This window comes from Tachyglossus aculeatus, chromosome 14, assembly GCF_015852505.1.
Source record: "Tachyglossus aculeatus isolate mTacAcu1 chromosome 14, mTacAcu1.pri, whole genome shotgun sequence".
Taxonomy (NCBI): Eukaryota; Metazoa; Chordata; class Mammalia; order Monotremata; family Tachyglossidae; genus Tachyglossus; species Tachyglossus aculeatus.
Window position 1 is genome coordinate 53,293,870 of NC_052079.1, and position 22,784 is coordinate 53,316,653.

Genomic DNA, 22,784 nt, shown 5'->3' on the forward strand with positions numbered 1-22,784 from the left:
TCTTAGTCCCCATTTTACAGATGAGGGAACTGAGGCCCAGAGAAGTGAAGTGACTTGCCCAGAGTCACACAGCTGACAATTGGCGGAGGAGGGATTTGAACCCATGACCTCTGACAGCTTCTGAGAAGCAGCGTGTCTCAGTGGAAAGAGCCTGGGCTTTGGAGTCAGACGTCGTGGGTTCAAATCCCTGCTCCACCAATTGTCAGCTGGGTGACTTTGGGCAAGTCACTTCACTTCTCTGGGCCTCAGTTACCTCATCCATACAATGGGGATTAAGACTGTGAGCCCCCTGGTGGGACAACCTGATCACCTTGTAACCTCCCCCGTGCTTAGAACAGTGCTTTGCACATAGTAAGCGCTTGGAGAAGCAGCGTGGCTCAGTGGAAAGAGCCCGGGCTTTGGAGTCGGAGGTCATGGGTTCAATCCCAGCTCCGCCAGTTGTCAGCTGTGTGACTTTGGGCACATCACTTCTCTGGGCCTCAGTTACCTCATCTGTCAAATGGGGATTAAGACTGTGAGCCCCCTGGTGGGACAACCTGATCACCTTGTAACCTCCCCAGCGCTTAGAACAGTGCTTTGCACGTAGTAAGCGCTTAATAAATGCCATCATTATTATTATTATTATTCTGCAGTTACGGAGGCGGTGGGGGCCCCAGGGCCCACATCCTACCACTTTTTGTGGCAGAAACAGTGGCTTTGGCTGGAGGCCCCACTTGATGCTGCAGTCAGCCCAGGTCCGAGGCCCCCTCTCCTCCCCGCAACCCCTTGGGTCAGGCTGCTCCCCCACTCCCACCATCACACACAGCTCCCTCCGCTTCACCAAAAATGACTTTATTAAATGTCCAGGGCTGGCAGGGGCCCAGCCCGCTCGCCCACCCACCGAGGACACCCGGCCCAGACTCCGGCCCGCCGACGGCTGGAAGATCCACCCCGACCGTCGCGGCGTGGGAGCCTCTTCCCAGCAGTCCCAGACGTGAGTCCGCCGCTTGCTGGAGAAGCCGAGCGGGTGGGGAGGATCCGGGCCGGGAGCGAGGGGCTGCCCCACACCCGGCCGAGGGGATCCCCGTCTGCGTCCGGCCCGGCGGGTGGGGAGGGAGGCCCGGCCCCCGCCTGCCCCCAGCATCTGGAGGAAGGACGGACGTGGGGACGGGGTTGGGCCCGGGGGGAAGAGGTCCTAGAGGAAGCCCCGGGCCCGGGGCTGCTGGCCAAACAGCCCAAAGGGCAAGTCCAGCTCCTGAATGGGATAGAGGTACCACATCACCACCCCCGAGGGGTTGATGACCACGGTGAAGGTGGTGTCCGCCTCTAAGCCACTGATGATCTCTCCCGTGTACACATCTTGCGCCTGGAAGACGGAAAACAAAACAGATGGAGGCCGAGGGTCAGAGGCGGGGGCTACCCCTCCCGCCCGGGGCCCCTGGAGCTCATAACTAGCCCCCTGAGGGACACTGACCTCAACCTAGAAAAATGGGGAAGATTCCCCCTTCTAGACGGTGAGCCCACTGTTGGGTAGGGAACTGCTGAGAAGCAGCGTGGCTCAGTGGAAAGAGCCCGGGCTTTGGAGTCAGAGGTCATGGGTTCCAATCCCGGCTCCGCCACATGTCTGCTGTGTGACCTTGGGCAAGTCGCTTCACTTCTCTGAGCCTCAGTTACCTCATCTGGAAAATGGGGATTAAGTCTGTGAGCCCCACGTGGGACAACCTTATCATCATCATCATCATCAATCGTATTTATTGAGCGCTTACTATGTGCAGAGCACTGTACTAAGCGCTTGGGAAGTACAAATTGGCAACATCTAGAGACAGTCCCTACCCAACAGTGGGCTCACAGTCTAAAAGGGGGAGACAGAGAACAAAACCAAACATACTAACAAAATAAAATAAATAGAATAGATATGTACAAATAAAATAGATAAATAAATAGAGTAATAAATATGTACAAACATATATACATATATACAGGTGCTGTGGGGAAGGGAAGGAGGTAAGATGGGGGGATGGAGAGCGGGACGAGGGGGAGAGGAAGGAAGGGGCTCAGTCTGGGAAGGCCTCCTGGAGGAGGTGATTTGTATTCCCCCTAAGCGCTTAGAACAGTGCTTTGCAAATGCCAACATTATTATTATTAGGGACCGTCTCTAGATGTTGCCAACCTGTACTTCCCAAGCGCTTAGTCCACACAGTCAGCGCTCAATAAATACGACTGAATGAATGAATGAAGATGGGACGCGCATCCCTCCTCCCTTTTGCCACTCGTTCATTCAATCATATTCATTAATAATGATAATCGTGGTACTTGTTAAGCGCTTACTATGTGCCAACACTGTTCTAAGCGCTGGGGTCCATCCAAGTTAATCAGGTTGGAGACAGCCCCACATGGGGCTCACGGTCTTAGTCCCCATTTCGCAGATGAGGGAACTGAGGCCCAGAGAAGTGAAGTGACTTGGCCAAGGTCACGCAACAGACAAGCGGCAGAGCTGGGGTTCGAGCCCCTGACCTTCTGAGTCTTGTGCCCACGTTTTATCTCCTCTGCCATGCTGCTTCCCCATTTATTGAGTGCTTACCCTGTGTTAAGCACTAGGGAGAAGCCGCGTGGCTCAGTGGAAAGAGCCCGGGCTTTGGAGTCAGAGGTCATGGGTTCAAATCCCGACCCCGCCAACTGTCAGCTGTGTGACTCCGGGCAAGTCACTTCACTTCTCTGAGCCTCAGTGACCTCATCTAGAAAATGGGGATTAAAACTGTGAGCCCCCCGTGGGACAACCTGATCACCTTGTAACCTCCCCAGCGCTTAGAACAGTGCTTTGCACATAGTGAGCGCTTAACAAATGCCATCATTATCATTATTATCTCTTTCCCAAGTGTGGCACAAGAGCTCTGTGAGGGAGGGATGTCCCTGTCCCCCGGTAGCATGACAGGCCTGCTGGAGTGTGGTCAAGGCCTCAAGTTAGCAAGGACTTGGGCCCAGAGCGGGCCCGGATGGTGGTCCTGAGGGCTGTAGGTATCTCCCCTGAGTCATTCACTCATTCATTCAATCGTATTTATTGAGCGCTTACTGTGTGCAGAACACTGGGCTAAGCGCTTGGGAAGCACACGTTGGCAACATATGGAGACGGTCCCGACCCAACAACGGGCTCACAGTCTAGAAGCGTTTCATTCATTCATTCAATCGTATTTATTGAGCGCTTACTGTGTGCAGAGCACTGGACTAAGTGCTTGGGAAGTCCAAGTTGGCAACATCTAGAGACAGTCCCTACCCAACAACAGGCTCACAGTCTAGAAGCATTTCATTCATTCACTCAATCATATTGAGTGCTTACTGTGTGCAGAGCACTGGACTAAGCGCTTAGGAAGCACAAGTTGGCAACATATAGAGACGGTCCCGACCCAACAACGAGCTCACAGTCTAGAAGCATTTCATTCATTCATTCAATTGTATTTATTGAGCGCTTACTGTGAGCAGAGCACTGGACTAAGCACTTGGGAAGCACAAGTTGGCAACATCTAGAGACGGTCCCTACCCAACAGCGGGCTCACAGTCTAGAAGGGGGAGACAGACAACGAAACAAAGCATGTAGACAGGTGTCAAAATCGTCAGGACAAATAGAATTATAGCTATATGCACATCCTGAACAAAATAAACAGAATAGTAAATATGTCCAAGTAAAATAGAGTAATAAATCTGTACAAACGTATATACAGGTGCTATGGGGAGGGGAAGGAGGTAGGGCTGGAGAGGATGGGGAGGAGGAGAGGAAAAAGGGGGCTCAGTGTGGGAAGGCCTCCTGGAGGAGGTGAGCTCTCAGTAGGGCTTTGAAGGGAGGAAGAGAGCTAGCTTGGCGGATGTGCGGAGGGAGGGCATTCCGGGCCAGGGGAAGGACGCGGGCCGGGGGTCGATGGCGGGATGGGCGAGTCGAAGTCGAAGCTGATGCCCGTGATTGGGTATGTAGAGAAACAACCCCCTGCAGCGGGGAAGCTCCCTGGGATGGATGCTGGAGCATCCATCCCCCTCCTTCCCCTCTCCATCCCCCCCGCCTTGCCTCCTTCCCTTCCCCACAGCACCTGTATATATGTTTGTACAGATTTATTACTCTATTTTACTTGTACATATCTATTCTACTTATTTTATTTTGTTAATATGTTTGGTTTTGTCCCCTGTCTCCCCCTTCTAGACTGTGAGCCCGCTGTCGGGTAAGGACCGTCTCTAGATGTTGCCAACTTGGACTGCCCAAGCGCTCTGCACACAGTAAGCGCTCAATAAATACGACTGATTGATTGATTGATTGGAGGAGGAGGGGTCCGGGCTCCCTGGGATGGATCCTGGAAGAGGAGGGGGAGGAAGGGTCCCGGCGCTCTCCTCTTACCTCGTACAGGAGGGTGGAGGTGAAGTTGAGGCTGGCGAGGGACGTCCTGTAGTGGAAGGGCATGTCGGTGCGGCGGCTGAAGAAGAGCAGGGCCGAGGCCGAGCGGGCCAGGGGCCGCAGAAACACTTCGATGTGGGACCGCTCCTAGGGGAGGGGGGCAAGGTTTCGATTACCACCACCTTGGCCGGCTACTTCATCATCATCAATCGTATTTATTGAGCGCTTACTGTGTGCAGAGCACCGGACTAAGCACTTGGGAAGTCCAAGTTGGCAACGTATAGAGACAGTCCCTACCCAACAGTGGGCTCACAAAATTGGTCTAATAAGAATAACTGTGGTATTTGTGAAGCACTGTGAGCCCGCTGTTGGGTAGGGACTGTCTCTATACGTTGCCAACTTGTACTTCCCAAACTATTCTGTTTATTTTGTTCAGGATGTGCACATAGCTATATTTCTATTTGTCCTGACGATTTTGACACCTGTCTATATGTTTTGTTTCGTTGTCTGTCTCCCCCTTCTAGACTTGTGAGCCCGCTGTTGGGTAGGGACCGTCTCTATGTGTTGCCAACTTGTGCTTCCCAAGCGCTTAGTCCATTGCTCTGCACACAGTAAGCGCTCAATAAATACGACTGAATGAATGAAATGCTTCTAGACTGTGAGCCCGTTGTCGGGTCGGGGCCATCTCTATATGTTGCCAACTTGTGCTTCCCAAGCGCTTAGTACAGTGCTCTGCACACAGTAAGTGCTCAATATGATTGAATGAATGAATGAAATGCTTCTAGACTGTGAGCCCATTGTTGGGTCAGGACCGTCTCTATATGTTGCCAACTTGTGCTTCCCAAGCGCTTAGTACAGTGCTCTGCACACAGTAAGTGCTCAATAAATATGATTGAATGAATGAATGAAATGCTTCTAGACTGTGAGCCCGCTGTTGGGTAGGGACCGTCTCTAGATGTTGCCAACTTGGACTTCCCAAGCGCTTAGTCCAGTGCTCTGCACACAGTAAGCGCTCAATAAATACGATTGATTGAAGCAGCCTGGCTCAGTGGAAAGAGCATGGGCTTTGGAGTCAAAGGTCATGGGTTCGAATGCCGGCTCCGCCGCACGTCTGTTGGGGTGGATGCAAGACAATCGGATCGGACACTGTCCCTGTCCCACATGGGACGCACAGTCATAAACGTCTGCTGTGTGACCTTGGGCATGTCACTTTTAACTTCTCTGAGCCTCAGTTCCCTCATCTGTAAAATGGGGATTAAGACTGTGAGCCCCCCATGGGACAACCTGATCACCTTGTATCCCCCCAGCGCTTAGAACAGTGCTTTGCACATAGCGCTTAACAAATGCCATTATTATTATTATTACTTACCATGGGCCAAGCACTGTTCTAAGCGCTGGGGTGGATACAAGACAATTGGATCGGACACTGTCCCTGTCCCACATGGGACGCACAGTCTTAAATGTCTGCTGTGTGACCTTGGGCAAATCACTTAACTTCTCTGAGCCTCAGTTCCCTCATCTGTAAAATGGGGATTAAGACTGTGAGCCCAACGTGGGACAACCTGATCGCCTTAGAACAGCTTAGCGCTTAGAACAGTGCTCTGCACGTAGTAAGCGCTTAACAAATGCCATTATTATTATTATTATTCTCTGGGCCTCAGTTCCCTTATCTGTTAAATGGGGATGAAGACTGTGAGCCCCCCGTGGGACAACCTGATCACCTTGCGCTTAGAACAGTGCTTTGCACATAGTAAGCACTTAATGCCATTATTATTATTATTATTATGTAAATGTAAAATTGAGACTGAGCTCCGTATTCATTCATTCAATCATTTATTGAGCGCTTGTGTGCAAAGCACTGGACTAAACGCTTGGGAAAGGACAATATAACAACCAGCAGACATATTCCTGCCCACGATGAGCTCACCTATGGGACAGGGACTCTGTCCAACCTGATTAGATAGTATCTACCCCAGCTCTTGGAACAGTGCTTGGCATATAGTAAGTGCTTAACAAATACCATCATTACTGTTGCTACATCATAAAGAGAGGGCAGATTTTCAGTGCCACCCTCCTTCCCGTGCAGCAGATCTGAAGCAACATGAGGCGAGAGACGGCAGAAAGGATGACAAGATAAGGGAACTAAGGCTCAGAGAAGTGAAGTGACTTGCCCAAGGTCCCACAGCAGACCTGTGGCGGGGGCAGGATTCGAACCCATGACCTCTAACTCCAAAGCCTGGGCTCTTTCCACCGTGCCACGCTAGGAGACTGAAGTTGGGGTGAAACTCCCCATCTATCGGGGGGATCCCAGGGCCAAGGCTGCAGGAGCGGAAGGGTTAAAGCGTCTTACCGTCTTACCTCCTTCCCTTCCCCACAGCACCTGTATATATGTATATATGTTTGTACATATTCATCACTCTATTTATTTTACTTGTACTTATCTATTGTATTTATTTTATTTTGTTTATATGTTTGGTTTTGTTCTCTGTCTCCCCCTTCTAAACTGTGAGCCCACTGCTGGGTAGGGACTGTCTCTATATGTTGCCAACTTGTACTTCCCAAGCGCTTAGTACAGTGCTCTGCACACAGTAAGTGCTCAATAAATACGATTGATTGATTATTATTTTTTGGAGCTCACATGTGGGACAGGGACTCTGTCCAACCTGATAAGACGGTATCTACCCCAGCTCTTGGAACAGTGCTTGGCATATAATAAGTGCTTAACAAATACCATCATTACTGTTATTATTTTTTGGAGCTCACATATGGGACAGGGACTCTGTCCAACATGATTAGATAGTAGCTACCCCAGTGCTTGGCATATAGGAAGTGCTTAACAAATACCATCATTACTGTTACTATGTTTTGGAGCTCACCTATGGGACAGGGACTCTGTCCAACCTGATTAGGTAGTATCTACCCCAGCTCTTGGAACAGTGCTTGGCATACAGTAAGTGCTTAACAAATACCATCATTACTGTTACTATGTTTTGGAGCTCACATATGGGACAGGGACTCTGTCCACCTGATTAGATAGTATCTACCCCAGCTCTTGGAACAGTGCTTGGCATATAGTAAGTGCTTAACAAATAGCATCATTACTGTTGTTATTTTTTGGAGCTCACATATGGGACAGGGACTCTGTCCAACATGATTAGATAGTAGCTACCTCAGTGCTTGGCATATAGTAAGTGCTTAACAAATACCATCATTACTGTCGTTATTTTTTGGAGCTAACCTATGGGACAGGGACTCTGTCCAACCTGATTAGGTAGTATCTACCCCAGCTCTTGGAACAGTGCTTGTCATATAGTAAGTGCTTAACAAATACCATCATTACTGTTACTATTTGTTGGAGCTCACATATAGTAAGTGCTTAACGAATACCATCATTACTGTTACTATTTTTTGGAGCTCACATATGGGACAGGGACTCTGTCCACCTGATTAGATAGTATCTACCCCAGCTCTTGGAACAGTGCTTGGCATATAGTAAGTGCTTAACAAATACCATCATTACTGTTACTATTTGTTGGAGCTCACATATAGTAAGTGCTTAACGAATACCATCATTACTGTTACTATTTTTTGGAGCTCACATATGGGACAGGGACTCTGTCCAACCTGATTAGGTAGTATCTACCCCAGCTCTTGGAACAGTGCTTGGCATATAGTAAGTGCTTAACAAATACCATCATTACTGTTACTATTTTTTGGAGCTCACATATGGGACAGGGACTTTGTCCACCTGATTAGATAGTATCTACCCCAGCTCTTGGAACAGTGCTTGGCATATAGTAAGTGCTTAATAAATAGCATCATTACTGTTGCTATATTTTGGAGCTCACAAGCCAAAAGGGAGATGTGTCCCCGCTCTGTGCCCTGGCGGGCACCGGATTTGGGCCTGCTCCCTGGCTGGGCCGCCCGTCCGGGCTCCGGGCAACCCCTGGGGGACGTGAGCAGGGGTTGGGGGGAGGTCAAAGGGCAGCCAGGCTCCGGCGGTGCCCGGGACGAGTCCCCGCCCGCCCTCGTACCTGGCGGACCCTGCGTCCCTGGACGCCCAGAGGGTCCTGGCTGATCTTGATGAGGAGCGGGTTCTGCAGGATCTCCCGGTCGCGCCGGGAGATGGTGCGCAGATCCGTGGACATGAAGAGTGGCGCGGCCAGTACCACCCACAGTGCCATCTGGGCCCGGGCCTCCTCGAAGCTCAGCCCGAAGTTCCCGACGAGCAGCTGCGGGTAGACCAGGCCTCGGGTCGGCTCCGGGGAGGCAGCCCGCGCCCTCCGCTCCTCTGCCGCCGCTAACCTCCTCACTGTACCTCGTCCTCGCCCGTCCCGCCGTTGTTAATATGTTTTGTTTTGTCGTCTGTCTCCCCCTTCTAGACCGTGAGCCCACTGTTGGGTAGGGACCGTCTCTAGATGTTGCCAACTTGGACTTCCCAAGCGCTTAGTCCAGTGCTCTGCACACAGTAAGCGCTCAATAGAGACGATTGAATGAATGAATGAATGACCCCCGGCCCACGTCCTTCCCCTGGGCCGGCATGCCCTCCCTCCTCACATCCGCCCAGCTTGCTCTCTTCCTCTCCTCAAAGCCCAGAAGCAGCGTGGCTCAGTGGAAAGAGCCCGGGCTTTGGAGTCAGAGGTCATGGGTTCAAATCCCGACTCTGCCAGTTGTCAGCTGTGTGACCTTGAGCAAGTCACTTCACTTCTCTGGGCCTCAGTTCCCTCATCTGGAAAATGGGGATGAAGACTGTGAGCCCGGGGGACAACCTGAATACCTTGTAACCTCCCCAGCGCTTAGAACAGTGCTTTGCACATAGTAAGCGCTTAATAAATGCCATTATTATTATTATTATCTCACCTCCTCCAAGAGGCCTTCCCACCCTGAGCCCCCTTTTTCCTCTCCTCTCCATCCCCTCTCCCCGGCACTTGTATATATTTGTACAGATTTGTTACTCTATTTACTCGTACATACTATTTGTTTTGTTAATGCTGCGCATCTAGCTTTAATTCTATTTGTTCCGACGATTCCGACACCTGTCTCCGTGTTTTGTTTTGTCGTCTGTCTCCCCCTTCTAGACCGTGGGCCCGCTGTTGGGTAGGGACCGTCAGCTTGTACTTCCCAAGCGCTTAGTCCAGTGCTCTGCACACAGTAAGCGCTCAAATACGATTGAATGAATGAATGAATGAGGGCGCCGACCACCCGAGCCGCGACCCGGCGGGCCGCACTCCCACCTCCCAGACCGTTACCATGTCCGGGTCGTTCCACTGCCCGGGCCCGGCCATGGGCTGCAGCTCATCCTGGTTGTCCGAGAACCAGTCCACGATGGACAGGACGCTCTGCCAGGAGTCCTGGATGTCATCGTAGTTACGCCACAGGTTGCAGATGGTCCCCAGGAGCGTGTAGTTCACCTGCCGGGCCGCGGGCGGGAAAGGGGGTCATCGTCATCATCAATCGTATTTATTGAGCGCTTACTGTGTGCAGAGCACTGGACTAAGCGCCTCCCTCCCTTCAAGGCCCTACTGAGAGCTCACCTCCTCCAGAAGGCCTTCCCAGACTGAGCCCCTTCCTTCCTCTCCCCCCTCTCCATCCCCCCATCTTACCTCCTTCCCTTCCCCACAGCACCTGTATATATGGATAGATGTTTGTACATGGGTTGAACAGAATAATGCTCTTCTCTGTGCCTTTTCATAAAAGTTTTATTGCCTTTATAAAGATCACTAAATTAATAGCAATTAATTATGTTGCCAATTTGTACTTCCCAAGCGCTTAGTACAGTGCTCTGCAGACAGTAAGTGCTCAATAAATACGATTGATGATGATGATGATTTATTACTCTATTTATTTATTTATTTTACTTGTACATATCTATTCTATTTTATTTTGTAGTAGGTTTGGTTTTGTCTCCCCCTTTTAGACTGTGAGCCCACTGTTGGGTAGGGACTGTCTCTATATGCTGCCAACTTGTACTTCCCAAGCGCTTAGTACAGTGCTCTGCACACAGTAAGCGCTCAATAAATACGATTGATGATGATGATGATTTATTACTCTATTTATTTATTTATTATTTTACTTGTACATATCTATTCTATTTAATTTTGTAGTATGTTTGGTTTTGTCTCCCCCTTTTAGACTGTGAGCCCACTGTTGGGTAGGGACTGTCTCTATATGTTGCCAATTTGTACTTCCCAAGCGCTTAGTACAGTGCTCTGCACACAGTAAGTGCTCAATAAATACGATTGATGATGATGATGATGATTTATTACTCTATTTATTTATTTATTTTACTTGTACATATCTATTCTATTTTATTTTGTATTAGGTTTGGTTTTGTCTCCCCCTTTTAGACTGTGAGCCCACTGTTGGGTAGGGACTGTCTCTATATGTTGCCAATTTGTACTTCCCAAGCGCTTAGTCCAGTGCTCTGCACACAGTAAGCGCTCAATAAATACGATTGATGATGATGATGATGAAGTACAAGTTGGCAACATATAGAGACAGTCCCTACCCAACAGAGGGCTCACAGTCTAAAAGGGGGGAGGTGGAGAACAAAACCAAACATACTAACAAAAGAAAATAAATAGAATAGATACGTATAAGTAAAATAAATAAATAGAGTAATAAATATGAACAAACATATTTACAGATGCAGTGGGGAAGGGAAGGAGGTAAGATGGGGGGATGGAGAGGGGGACGAGGGGGAGAGGAAGGAAGGGGCTCAGTCATCATCATCATCATCAATCGTATTTATTGAGCGCTTACTGTGTGCAGAGCACTGGACTAAGCGCTTGGGTCGGATGGGGTGCTTTCCCGGCACGCCCGAGGATCGTGGGGGCGGGAATGGGATGCCCAGGATCAACCCTGGACTCCACTCTGGTGTGGTTCCCGGGAATCCCGTGACTCTGTCCCACCGGCCCGGGACCTGGAGGCCGAAGGGAGGATGAGGGAGGCTCCCTGTCCCTCTCTCCAGTGCTCAGGTGAGGAGATGGGGGGCGGAGGGAAGTCAGGATGAGGATGAGGATGAGGATGGGACGGCAGAGCCTCACCTGGGGGGGGAGGCCCCCCTCGTAGGCCGGCCAGCTGCAGGAGAAGGCGATGGGGCGGCCTGTGGCGTTGAGGGCCTCGGCCATCTTGGGGTAGCCTGAGGGAGACGAGGATCCTCGTCGGTCACGGGGGTACAGTTTGCTGGGCTGGGGAGCCGGATGCCCGGCACCCCTGGGAGGGGCTGCGATCTCACAGCACTTAACTGGGGGCCGGGCCGGGCCCCGGCACTCGGCTCCGTGACAGCAATGCGTCACAGAGAAACAGCGAGGCTCAGTGGAAAGAGCTCGGCCTTTGGAGTCAGAGGTCATGGGTTCAAATCCCAGCTCCGCCAATTAGCTGTGTGACTTTGGGCAAGTCGCTTCACTTCTGAGGTGGGCCTCAGTTACCTCATCTGGAAAATGGGGATGAAGACCGTGAGCCCCCCCGTGGGACAACCTGATCGCCTTGTAACCTCCCCAGCGCTTACAACGACGCTTTGCACATAGTAAGCGCTCGATAAATGCCATCATTATTATTATTAATGCTTTCTGGTTTGCCTCCAGGGTACTTTCCTCTCCCCCTTCTAGACCGTGAGCCCACTGTTGGGTAGGGACCGTCTCTATGTGTTGCCAGCTTGTACTTCCCAAGCGCTTAGTACAGTGCTCTGCACACAGTAAGCGCTCAATAAATACGATTGATTGATTGATTTCCAATGGAACTGGAGCCAACCTGATGAATCTGCTCCTTGCCCACTGCCCGCAGGATGCGGTGCCCGGCCCGGGGACCATGGCAGGAGCCGTCCAAGCGGGCGAGCCTCCCCCAGTGGGCCGGGGGCAAGGGCGGCTGTGCCGGGGACCCCGGTGGGCTCAACTCCACCCACCCAGGGACCTGCCACAGGATGACTTGTACTTCCCAAGCGCTTAGTACAGTGCTCTGCACACAGTAAGCGCTCAATAAATACGATTGAATGAATGAATGACACCTCCGCCTGGAGGCCCGGCTACGGACAACGCTCCCCCATCTCAGCAGGTACCAGTGGGGAGGGGTAACGGGGTATTCGTCAAGCTCTTACTATGTGCCAGGCACTGCCCTAAGCGCTGAGATGGATACTTCTCTGTGCCTCAGTTACCTCATCTGTAAAATGGGGGTTAAGACTGTGAGCCCCAGGTGGGACAACCTGAGAATAATAATAATGATGGCATTTGTTAAGCGCTTACTATGTGCAGAGCACTGTTCGAAGCGCTGGGGGGAATACAAGGTGATCAAGTTGTCCCACATGGGGCTCACCGTCTTAATCCCCATTTTCCAGGTGAGGGAACTGAGGCTCAGAGAAGTGAAGTGACTTGCCCAAGGTCACACAGCAGACATGCGGCAGAGCCGGGATTCGAACCCATGACCTCTGACTCCAAAGCCCGGGCTCTTTCCACTGAGCCACGCTGCTGGGTTCGAATCCCGGCTCTGCCACATGTCTGCTGTGTGACCTTGGGCAGGTCACTTAACTTCTCTGAGCCTGTTACCTCATCTGTAAAATGGGGATTAAGACTGTGAGCCCCCCATGGGACAACCTCATCATCATGTAACCTCCCTAGGGCTTAGAACAGTGCTCTGCACATAGTAAGCACTTAACAAATGCCATTATTATTATTCTCTGATGACCTTGTAACCTCGCCAGCGCTTAGAACGGTGCTTTGCGCATAGTAAGCGCTTAATAAATGTCATCATCATTATTATTATTACAAGCCAATCGGGTTGGACACAGTCCCTGTCCTCCGCGGGGCTCACAGTCTCCATCCCCATTTTACAGATGAGGTAACTGAGGCCCGGGGAAGTCAAACGAGGTCACGCGGCTTCCATCCCCGTTTTACAGATGAGGTAACTGAGGCCCGGGGAAGTCAAAGGAGGTCACGCGGCTTCCATCCCCATTTTACAGATGAGGTAACTGAGGCACGGAGAAGTGAAACGAGGTCACGCGGCTTCCATCCCTGTTTTACAGATGAGGTAACTGAGGCCCGGGGAAGTCAAACGAGGTCACGCGGCTTCCATCCCCGTTTTACAGATGAGGTAACTGAGGCACAGAGAAGTGAAACGAGGTCACGCGGCTTCCATCCCCGTTTTACAGATGAGATAACTGAGGCACGGGGAAATGAAATAAGGTCACGTGGCTTCCATCCCCATTTTACAGATGAGGTAACTGAGGCATGGAGAAGTGAAATGAGGTCACGCGGCTTCCATCCCCCTTTTACAGACGAGGTAACTGAGGCCTGGGGAGGTCAAATGAGGTCACACGGCTTCCATCCCCGTTTTACAGATGAGATAACCGAGGCACGGGGAAGTGAAACGAGGTCACGCGGCAGACCAGTGGCGGAGAGGGATTAGAACCCGTGACCTGAGTCCCAGGCCTGTCCCGGGAAGGGGCCACTGGGTGGAAATGGTGGCCGGCCCTTACCCAGGGCCCGGTCCTCGCTGGTGGAGAAGCAGCCGTCCAGTTTGAGCATGTCCACCCCCCACTCGGCAAAGGTGCGGGCGTCCTCCACCACCCGGGCCAGCGTGGTGCCCGGGTAGCCCATGCAGGTGTAATTGCCCAGGTCCTCGTAGATGCCCAGCTTGAGGCCGCGGGAGTGAACCTGGAGGTGGGGGGCGAGGGGCGGAGGGGCCCGATGGGGGACCCTGCCCACCCCCAGGCCCGGCCTCTCCCCCCCCGTCCTTCCCGGGGGGTCCGCGGAGGGTCCGCTCACGTAGTCGGCCAGCGCCGGGATCCCCCGGGGAAACCTGTCGGGGTCCGGGACCAGCCGCCCGTCGTGGTCCCGCAGCCGGGCCATCCAGCAGTCGTCGATGTTGACGTACTCGTAGCCCAGGTCCCGCCAGCCGTCCTCCACCAGCCGGTCCGCCATCTCCATGAACAGCTGCTCGCTGCCGTCGTCATCATCATAATAATTAATAATGACGGCGTTGGTTAAGCGCTTACTATGTGCAAAGCACCGTTCTAAGCCCTGGGGGCGGATACAAGGTGATCAGGTTGCCCCACGTGGGGCTCACAGTCTTCATCGCCATTTGACAGACGAGGGAACTGAGGCCCAGAGAAGTGAAGTGACTTGCCCAAAGTCACACAGCTGGCAGTTGGCCGAGCCGGGATTTGAACCCATGATCTCTGACTCCAAAGCCCGGGCTCTTTAGACTGTGCGCCCACTGTTGGGTAGGGACCGTCTCTAGATGTTGCCAATTTGTACTTCCCAAGCGCTTAGTACAGTGCTCTGCACATAGTAAGTGCTCAATAAATACGATTGATTGATTGATTGATTGATTGATCTTTCCAAGGAGCCACACTGCTTCTGCTTATCATCATCATCATAATGGCATTTGTTCATCACCATCATCATCAATCGTATTTATTGAGCGCTTACTGTGTGCAGAGCACTGGACTAAGCGCTTGGGAAGTCCAAGTTGGCAACATATAGAGACGGTCCCTACCCAACAGTGGGCTCACAGTCTAAAAGGGGGGAGACAGAGAACAAAACCAAACATACTAACAAAATAAAATAAATAGAATAGATATGTACAAGTAAAATAAATAAATAAATAGAGTAATAAATCTGTACAAACATATATCCATATATACAGGTGCTGTGGGGAAGGGAAGGAGGTAAGATGGGGGATGGAGAGGGGGACGAGGGGGAGAGGAAGGAAGGGGCTCAGTCTGGGAAGGCCTCCTGGAGGAGGTGAGCTCTCAGTAGGGCCTTGTTAAGCGCTTACTTTGTGCAAAGCACCGTTGTAAGCGCTGAGGGCAGGATACAAGGTGATCAGGTTGCCCCACATGGGGCTCACAGTCTTCATCCCCATTTGACAGACGAGGGAACTGAGGCCCAGAGAAGTGAAGTGACCTGCCCAAGGTCACACAACAGATAGGTGGCGGAGCCGGGATTCGAACCCATGACCTCTGACTCCAAAGCCCGGGCTCTTTCCACTGAGCCACGCTGCTTCTGACAGTCGGTTGTTTTGTTTAAGTGCCTATTGTGTGCAGAGCACTGTACTGTGCGCTTGGGAGAGTGCACTATTCATTCAATCGTATTTATTGAGTGCTTACTGGGTGCAGAGCACTGTACTAAGCGCTTACATAATAATAATAATGATAGCATTTATTAAGCGCTTACTATGTGCAAAGCACGGTTCTAAGCGCTGGGGAGGTTACAAGGTGATCAGGTTGTCCCACGGGGGGCTCACAGTTTTATTCCCCATTTTCCAGATGAGGTAACTGAGGCCCAGAGAAGTGAAGTGACTTACCCAAGGTCACACAGCAAGCGCTCAGTAAATACGATTGATTGATTGACCTCTGACTCCAAAGTCCGTGCTCTTTCCACTGAGCCACGCTGCTTCTCCAAGCAGCGCTTATAAGCAGCCCTTCTCCAATAAGCGCTCTAAGCGCTTATTGTGTGCAGAGCACTGTATTGAGCGCTTGGGAGAGTGCAATACTCATTCAATCGTATTTATTGAGCACTGACTGGGTGCAGAGCACTGGACTAAGCGCTTACATACACTATAACAGTGAAAAAACATTGGGTAGGGACCGTCTTTATAAGTTGCCAACTTGGACTTCCCAAGTGCGTAGTACTGTGCTCTGCACACGGTAAGCGCTCAGTACATCCGATTGAATGAATTCCCTGCCCACCACGAGCTTATAGTCTACTGGAGGGACGGTGTGGGGGTGACAGGGAGGGCGCCTCAAGCCAGGGGTCTGTCGGGGGGGAGGTGGGGGCCCACCTAGGGTGGTTAATCCAAGTGAATGCGGGAAGAGGGGGTTTGCGGGAAGAGGGGGTTTCCGGGAAGGCCCAGGAAAGCCACCTGGACCACAGGTGATGGACCAAAGTGGGGGACAAGGGAATAATAATAATAATGGTGGTGATGATGATGGTATTTATTAAGCGCTTACTATGTGCCAAGCACTGTTCTGAGCACTGGGGAGGTTACAAGGTGATCAGGTTGTCCCACGGGGGGGCTCACAGTCTTAATCCCCTGCTTAGAGAAGCAGCGTGGCTCAGTGGAAAGAGCCCGGGCTTTGGAGTCAGAGGTCACGGGTTCAAATCCCAGCTCCACCAATTGTCAGCTGGGTGACTCTGGGCAAGTCACTTCACTTCTCTGGGCCTCAGTTACCTCACCTGTAAAGTGGGGATGAAGACTGTGAGCCCCCCCGTGGGACAACCTGATCACCTTGTAACCTCCCCAGCGCTTAGAACAGCGTTTTGCACGTAGTAAGCACTTAATAAATGCCATCATTATTATTATTATTCTCTGGGCCTCAGTTCCCTCACCTGTCAAATGGGGATGAAGACTGTGGGCCCCCTGTGGGACAACCTGATCACCTTGTAACCTCCCCTGTGCTTAGAACAGTGCTTTGCATGTAGTAAGCGTTTAATAAATGCTATCATTATTATTATTATTATTATTATTATCCCATCTTGGGGGAAGGTTGGAGGTATGTATATACCTGTATCTATGTATATATGGAAGCAGCGTGGCTCAGTGGAAAGAGCCCGGGCTTTGGAGTCAGAGGCCATGGGTTCAAATCCCGGCTCCGCCAATTGTCAGCTGTGTGACTTTGGGCAAGTCACTTCACTTCTCCATGCCTCAGTTCCCTCATCTGTAAAATGGTGATTAAGATTGTGAGCCCCCCGTGGGACAACCTGTATATATGTATATATGTTTGTACATATTTGTTTATTTATTTATTTATTTTTCTTGTACATATCTATTCTATTTATTGTATTTTGTTAGTATGTTTGGTTTTGTTCTCTGTCTCCCCCCTCTAGACTGTGAGCCCACTGTTGGGTAGGGACTGTCTCTAGATGTTGCCAACTTGGACTTCCCAAGCGCTTAGTCCAGTGCTCTGCACACAGTAAGCGCTCAATAAATACGATTGATGATGATGATGACGACCTGATCACCTTGTAACCTCCGCAGCGCTTAGAACAGTGCTTTGCACATAGTAAGTGCTTAATAAACGCCATTATTATTATTATTATATGTATATATGTTTGTACGTATTTATTACTCTATTACTTTATTACTCTATTTATTTTACTTGTACATATCTATTCTATTTATTTTATTTTGTTAATATCTTTTGTTTGGTTCTCTGTCCCCCCCTTCTAGACTGTGAGCCCGCCGTTGGGTAGGGACCGTCTCTAGACGTCGCCAACTGGTCCTTCCCAAGCGCTCAGTCCAGTGCTCTGCACACAGTAGGCGCTCAGTAAATACGATTGATTGATTGACGGAGGGGGAGAGGCGTGTGACAAGCCAGCCGCGTGCCCCCCGCTCACCTGATGCAGTTTCTGGGGTCCGTCTTGCAGTCGATGTTACAGCGAAACCTCTCCCAGGCCAGCCAGCCCATCGGGGGTGTCCTCATGAGTCCATTCTCCAGGGCCAGCACAGGGGTCACTAAGGCCACCAGGGTCACCAGCACAGTCATGGCTCTGGCCCGGCCGAGGGAGAAAGCACCTCTAAGCAAGGCAGAAGCCCCCGGGCCCACCCTCCTCTCAATCAATTAATCAATCGTATTTATTGAGCGCTTACTGTGTGCCGAGCGCTGTACTAAGTGCTTGGGAAGTCCAAGTTGGCAACATCTAGAGACGGTCCCTACCCAACAGTGGGCTCACAGGCTAAAAGGGGGAGACAGAGCACAAAACCAAACATACTAACAAAATAAAATAAATAGGATACATATGTACAAGTAAAATAAATAGAGTAATAAATATGTACAAACATATACCCATATATACAGGTGCTGTGGGGAAGGGAAGGAGGTAAGATGAGGGGGATGGAGAGGGGGACGAGGGGGAGAGCCCAATCATCTGCCTTATTTTTACTGACATCTGTAAAGCGCTTACTATGTATCATCATCATCATCAATCGTATTTATTGAGCGCTTACTGTGTGCAGAGCGCTGTACTAAGCGCTTGGGAAGTCCAAGTTGGCAACATCTAGAGACGGTCCCTACCCAACAGTGGGCTCACAGTCTAAAAGGGGGAGACAGAGAACAAAACCAAACAGACTAACAGAATAAAATAAATAGGATAGATATGTACAAGTAAAATAAATAAATACATAGAGTAATAAATCTGTACAAACATATACCCATATATACAGGTGCTGTGGGGAAGGGAAGGAGGTAAGATGAGGGGGATGGAGAAGGGGACGAGGGGGAGAGCCCAATCATCTGCCTTTATTTTTACCGACATTTGTGAAGCGCTTACTACGTATCCAGCCCCGTACTAAATCCTGGGGTAGATACAAGATAATCAGGTTGAACAGAGTTACGGGCTCAATCCCGAGCCCACTGGTGGGTAGGGACCGTCTCTATATGTTGCCAACCTGTACTTCCCAAGTGCTTAGCACAGTGCTCTGCACACAGTAAGCGCTCAATAAATACGACTGAATTGAATTTAGTGACTAAATAATAATGATGGCATTTGCATAGTAAGTACTCAGTAAATACCATTGATTGATAAGCAACATGGCCTAATGGATAATAATAATAATGGCATTTATTAAGCGTTTACTATGTGCAAAGCACTGTTCTAAGCGCTGGGGAAGATACAAGGTGATCAGATTGTCCCACGGGGGGCTCACATCCCCATTTTACAGATGAGGTACCTGAGGCCCAGAGAAGTGAAGTGACTGGCCCAAAGTCACACAGCGGACAATTGATGGAGCTGGGATTTGAACCCATGACCTCTGACTCAGTAAGAGCTCAATAAATACGATTGATTCATTGATGATTGATTGACTCCAAAGCCCAAGCTCTTTCCACTGAGCCACGCTGCTTCTCTAGTGACTTGTCACAGAGCAGACAAGTGACACCGTCAGAATTAGAATTCAGGTCCTCTGATCCCAGGCCTGTGAGAAGCAGCGTGGCTCAGTGGAAAGAGCCCGGGCTTTGGAGTCAGAAGTCATGGGTTCAAATCCCATCTCCCCCGCCTGTCTGCTGTGTGACCTTGGGCAAGTCACTTCACTTCTCTGGGCCTCAGTTACCTCATCTGTAAAATGGGAATTAAGACTGTGAGCCCCTAGGGAACAACTTGATCACCTTGTAACCTCCCCAGCGCTTAGAACAGTGCTTTGCACATAGTAAGCGCTTAATAACTGCCATTATTATTATTATTATCCATTAGGCCATGTTGCTCATCAATCAATGGTATTTACTGAGTACTTACTATAATAATAATTGTACTTCCCAAGCGCTTAGTACAGGGCTCTGCACACAGTAAGCGCTCAATAAATACGACTGAATGAATGAATAATAATAATTATGGTACTTGTTAAGCGCTTACTATGTGCCAAGCACTGTTCTAAGCACTGGGCTAAATGAGCACTGTATTAAGTGCTTGGGAGAGTACAACAGTTACCACTCCCGTTCCATGCCCACAACCGGCTTAATAATAATAATGATGATGATGGCATTTATTAAGCACTTACTATATGCAAAGCACTGTTCTAAGTGCTGGAGAGGTTACAAGGTGATCAGGTTGTCCCACGGGGGGCTCACAGTCTTCATCCCCATTTTCCAGATGAGGGAACTGAGGCCCAGAGAAGTGAAGTGACTCGCCCAAAGTCACACAGCCGGCAGAGCTGGGATTTGAACCCATGACCTGTGACTCCAAAGCCCGGGCTCTTTTCCACTGCGCCACACTGCTTCTCTAGAAGGGGAGACGGCAATGAATACAAAATGAATTTATAATAATTTAAAATCCTGGCTCTGCCATTTATCTTCTGTGTGACTTAGAGCCCGGGCCAACGAGTCAGAAGGTCACGGGTTCTAATCCCGGATCCGCCATCTGTCTGTTGCGTGACTTTGGGCAAGTCACTTCACTTCTCTGGGCCTCAGTTCCCTCATCTGGAAAATGAAGATTAAGACTGTGAGCCCCACAACCTGACAACCTTGTATCTTGTATCTATAATAATAATAATAATAATAATGCTGGTATTTGTTAAGCGCTTACTATGTGCAAAGCACTGTTCTAAGCGCTGGATCTAGCCCAGTACTTAGGACAGCGGTTGGCACATAGTGCTTAACAAATACTATAATTAACTTCTCTGTAGCTCTGTTCCCTCATATTCATTCATTCATTCAATCGTATTTATTGAGGGCTTACTGTGTGCAGAGCACTGTACTAAGCGCTTGGGAAGTCCAAGTTGGCAACATCTAGAGACGGTCCCTACCCAACAACGGGCTCACAGTCTAGAAGGGGGAGACAGACAACAAAAGAAAATGTATTAACAAAATAAAATAAATAGAATAGTAAATATGTACAAGTAAAATAGAGTAATAAATCTGTACAAACAAGTGCTTAACAAATACCATAAGTAGTATTATTATTCATTCAATCGTATTTATTGAGCGCTTACTGTGTGCAGAGCACTGTACTAAGCGCTTGGGAAGTCCAAGTTGGCAACATTTAGAGACGGTCCCTACCCAACAGTGGGCTCACAGTCTAGAATTGAGCGCTTACTGTGTGCACAGCACTGTACTAAGCGCTTGGGAAGGCCAAGTCGGCAACCTATAGAGACGGTCCCTACCCAACAGTGGGCTCACAGTCTAGAATTGAGCGCTTACTGTGTGCAGAGCACTGTACTAAGCGCTTGGGAAGGTCAAGTCGGCAACATCTAGAGACGGTCCCTACCCCACAGCGGGCTCACAGTCTAGAAGGGGGAGACAGACGACAAAACAAAACAAAACATATGGAATAATAAATAGAATAAATAGAATTATTTAGAATAAATATTATTTAGAATAATTATAAATATATATTAATTATTTAGAATAAAATCATAAATAGAATAAATAGAAGTAAGGCTAAATGCACATCACTGACAAAATAAATAGAATCGTAAATATGTACAAGAGGATGGGGAGGAGGAGAGGGAAAAGGGGGTATTATTAGAATAATAGTAATATAATAATAATACTTCACTTCTCTAAGCCTCAGTCGCCTCATCTGTCAAATGGGGATGAAGACTGTGAGCCCCCCGTGGGCCAACCTGATCCCCTTGTAATCTCCCCAGCGCTTAGAACAGCGCTTGGCACCTAGTAAGCGCTTAATAAATGTCATCATCATTATTATTATTATAAGAGAAGCAGCGTGGCTCAATGGAAAGAGCCCGGGCTTTGGAGTCAGAGGTCGTGGGTTCAAATCCCAGCTCCGCCAATTGTCAGCTGGGTGACTTCGGGCAAGTCACTTCCCTTCTCTGGGCCTCAGTTCCCTCCTCTGTCAAATGGGGATGAAGACTGTGAGCCCCCCGTGGGACAAGCTGATCACCTTGTAACCTCCCCAGCGCTTAGAATAGTGCTTGGCACATAGTAAGCGCTTAATAGAGGTCATCATCATTATTATTATAAGAGAAGCAGCGTGGCTCAATGGAAAGAGCCCGGGCTTTGGAGTCAAAGGTCGTGGGTTCAAATCCCAGCTCCGCCAATTGTCAGCTGGGTGACTTCGGGCAAGTCACTTCCCTTCTCTGGGCCTCAGTTCCCTCCTCTGTCAAATGGGGATGAAGACTGGGAGCCCCCCGTGGGCCAACCTGATCCCCTTGTAACCTCCCCAGCGCTTAGAACAGTGCTTGGCACATAGTAAGCGCTTAATAAATGCCATCATTATTATTATGATGATTTAATAATCATAATAACCACAGTCCCTTCTAGACTGCGAGCCCGCTGTTGGGTAGGGACCGTCTCTATGCGTTGCCAACTTGGACTTCCCAAGCGCTTCGTCCAGTGCTCTGCACACAGTAAGCGCTCAATAAATACGATTGATTGATTGAGTTTTAAGGGGGCAATGTGTGGGGGTCTCGAGGGTCGCCGCCCTTCCAAAGGGGGGGGTGGGGAAGGGGCCTGTGGATGCCCGGGGCGATGTGGGGAAGGTTTGGGGGCACAATGGGTGACTCACCCGCCTCTGGCCGGACCCCGGGCCCGTCTGCGGGGGGATGTGCTGGACGCCCTTAAGCCCCCCGCCCAGCCGAGGGCTCACGTGGACGCCCCTGGGTCACGTGTCCCCCCGGTGACGTCACCGGGGCCCCTGACCCCGCCCAACTGTCAATCAGGCCGATCCACCCAGCCACGACGGCCAGAAAACGATAATAACAATCATCATCATCATCAATCGTATTTATTGAGCGCTTACTATGTGCAGAGCACTGTACTAAGCGCTTGGGAAGTCCAACTTGGCAACATCTAGAGACAGTCCCTACCCAACAGTGGGCTCACAGTCTAAAAGGGGGAGACAGAGAACAAAACCAAACATACTAACAAAATAAAATAAATAGAATAGATATGTACAAATGAAATAAATAGAGTAAAAAATCTGTACAAACATATATACATATATACAGGTGCTGTGGGGAAGGGAAGGGGGTAAGATGGGGG

General features: G+C 50.0%; 1 protein-coding gene across 2 annotated transcripts; it reads right to left on the reverse strand.

Annotated features, from left to right (window-relative positions):
- Positions 1-824: 824 nt before the first annotated feature.
- NAGA (alpha-N-acetylgalactosaminidase) lies at positions 825-22,382 on the reverse strand. 2 transcript variants are annotated; one of them, XM_038756453.1, is made up of 9 exons: positions 22,309-22,382; positions 17,689-17,841; positions 14,113-14,287; positions 13,824-14,001; positions 11,401-11,495; positions 9,604-9,765; positions 8,389-8,586; positions 4,358-4,501; positions 825-1,345 (listed from the first exon to the last, which is right to left on the reverse strand). In XM_038756453.1, the coding sequence occupies exons 2-9, from the start codon at positions 17,835-17,837 to the stop codon at positions 1,175-1,177; spliced, it is 1,272 nt and encodes a 423-aa protein (XP_038612381.1). In that variant the 5' UTR covers positions 17,838-17,841; positions 22,309-22,382; the 3' UTR covers positions 825-1,174. The 2 variants fall into 2 exon arrangements, with proteins under 2 accessions (XP_038612381.1, XP_038612382.1); XM_038756454.1 differs by lacking the exon at positions 22,309-22,382 and adding an exon at positions 17,942-17,971.
- Between the last annotated feature and the right edge of the window lie 402 nt (positions 22,383-22,784).

Bases quoted from the DNA above. Each gene is read 5' to 3' on its own strand.
- NAGA (XM_038756453.1), bottom strand. From the start codon at position 17,837: ATGACTGTGCTGGTGACCCTGGTGGCCTTAGTGACCCCTGTGCTGGCC. The intron at 8,587-9,603 runs GTAACGGTCTGG...GTCTACCCGCAG, and splicing joins AGTGGAACGACCCGGACATG to CTGCTCGTCGGGAACTTCGG. The intron at 1,346-4,357 runs GTAAGAGGAGAG...TCCGTCTTCCAG, and splicing joins CCTCCACCCTCCTGTACGAG to GCGCAAGATGTGTACACGGG.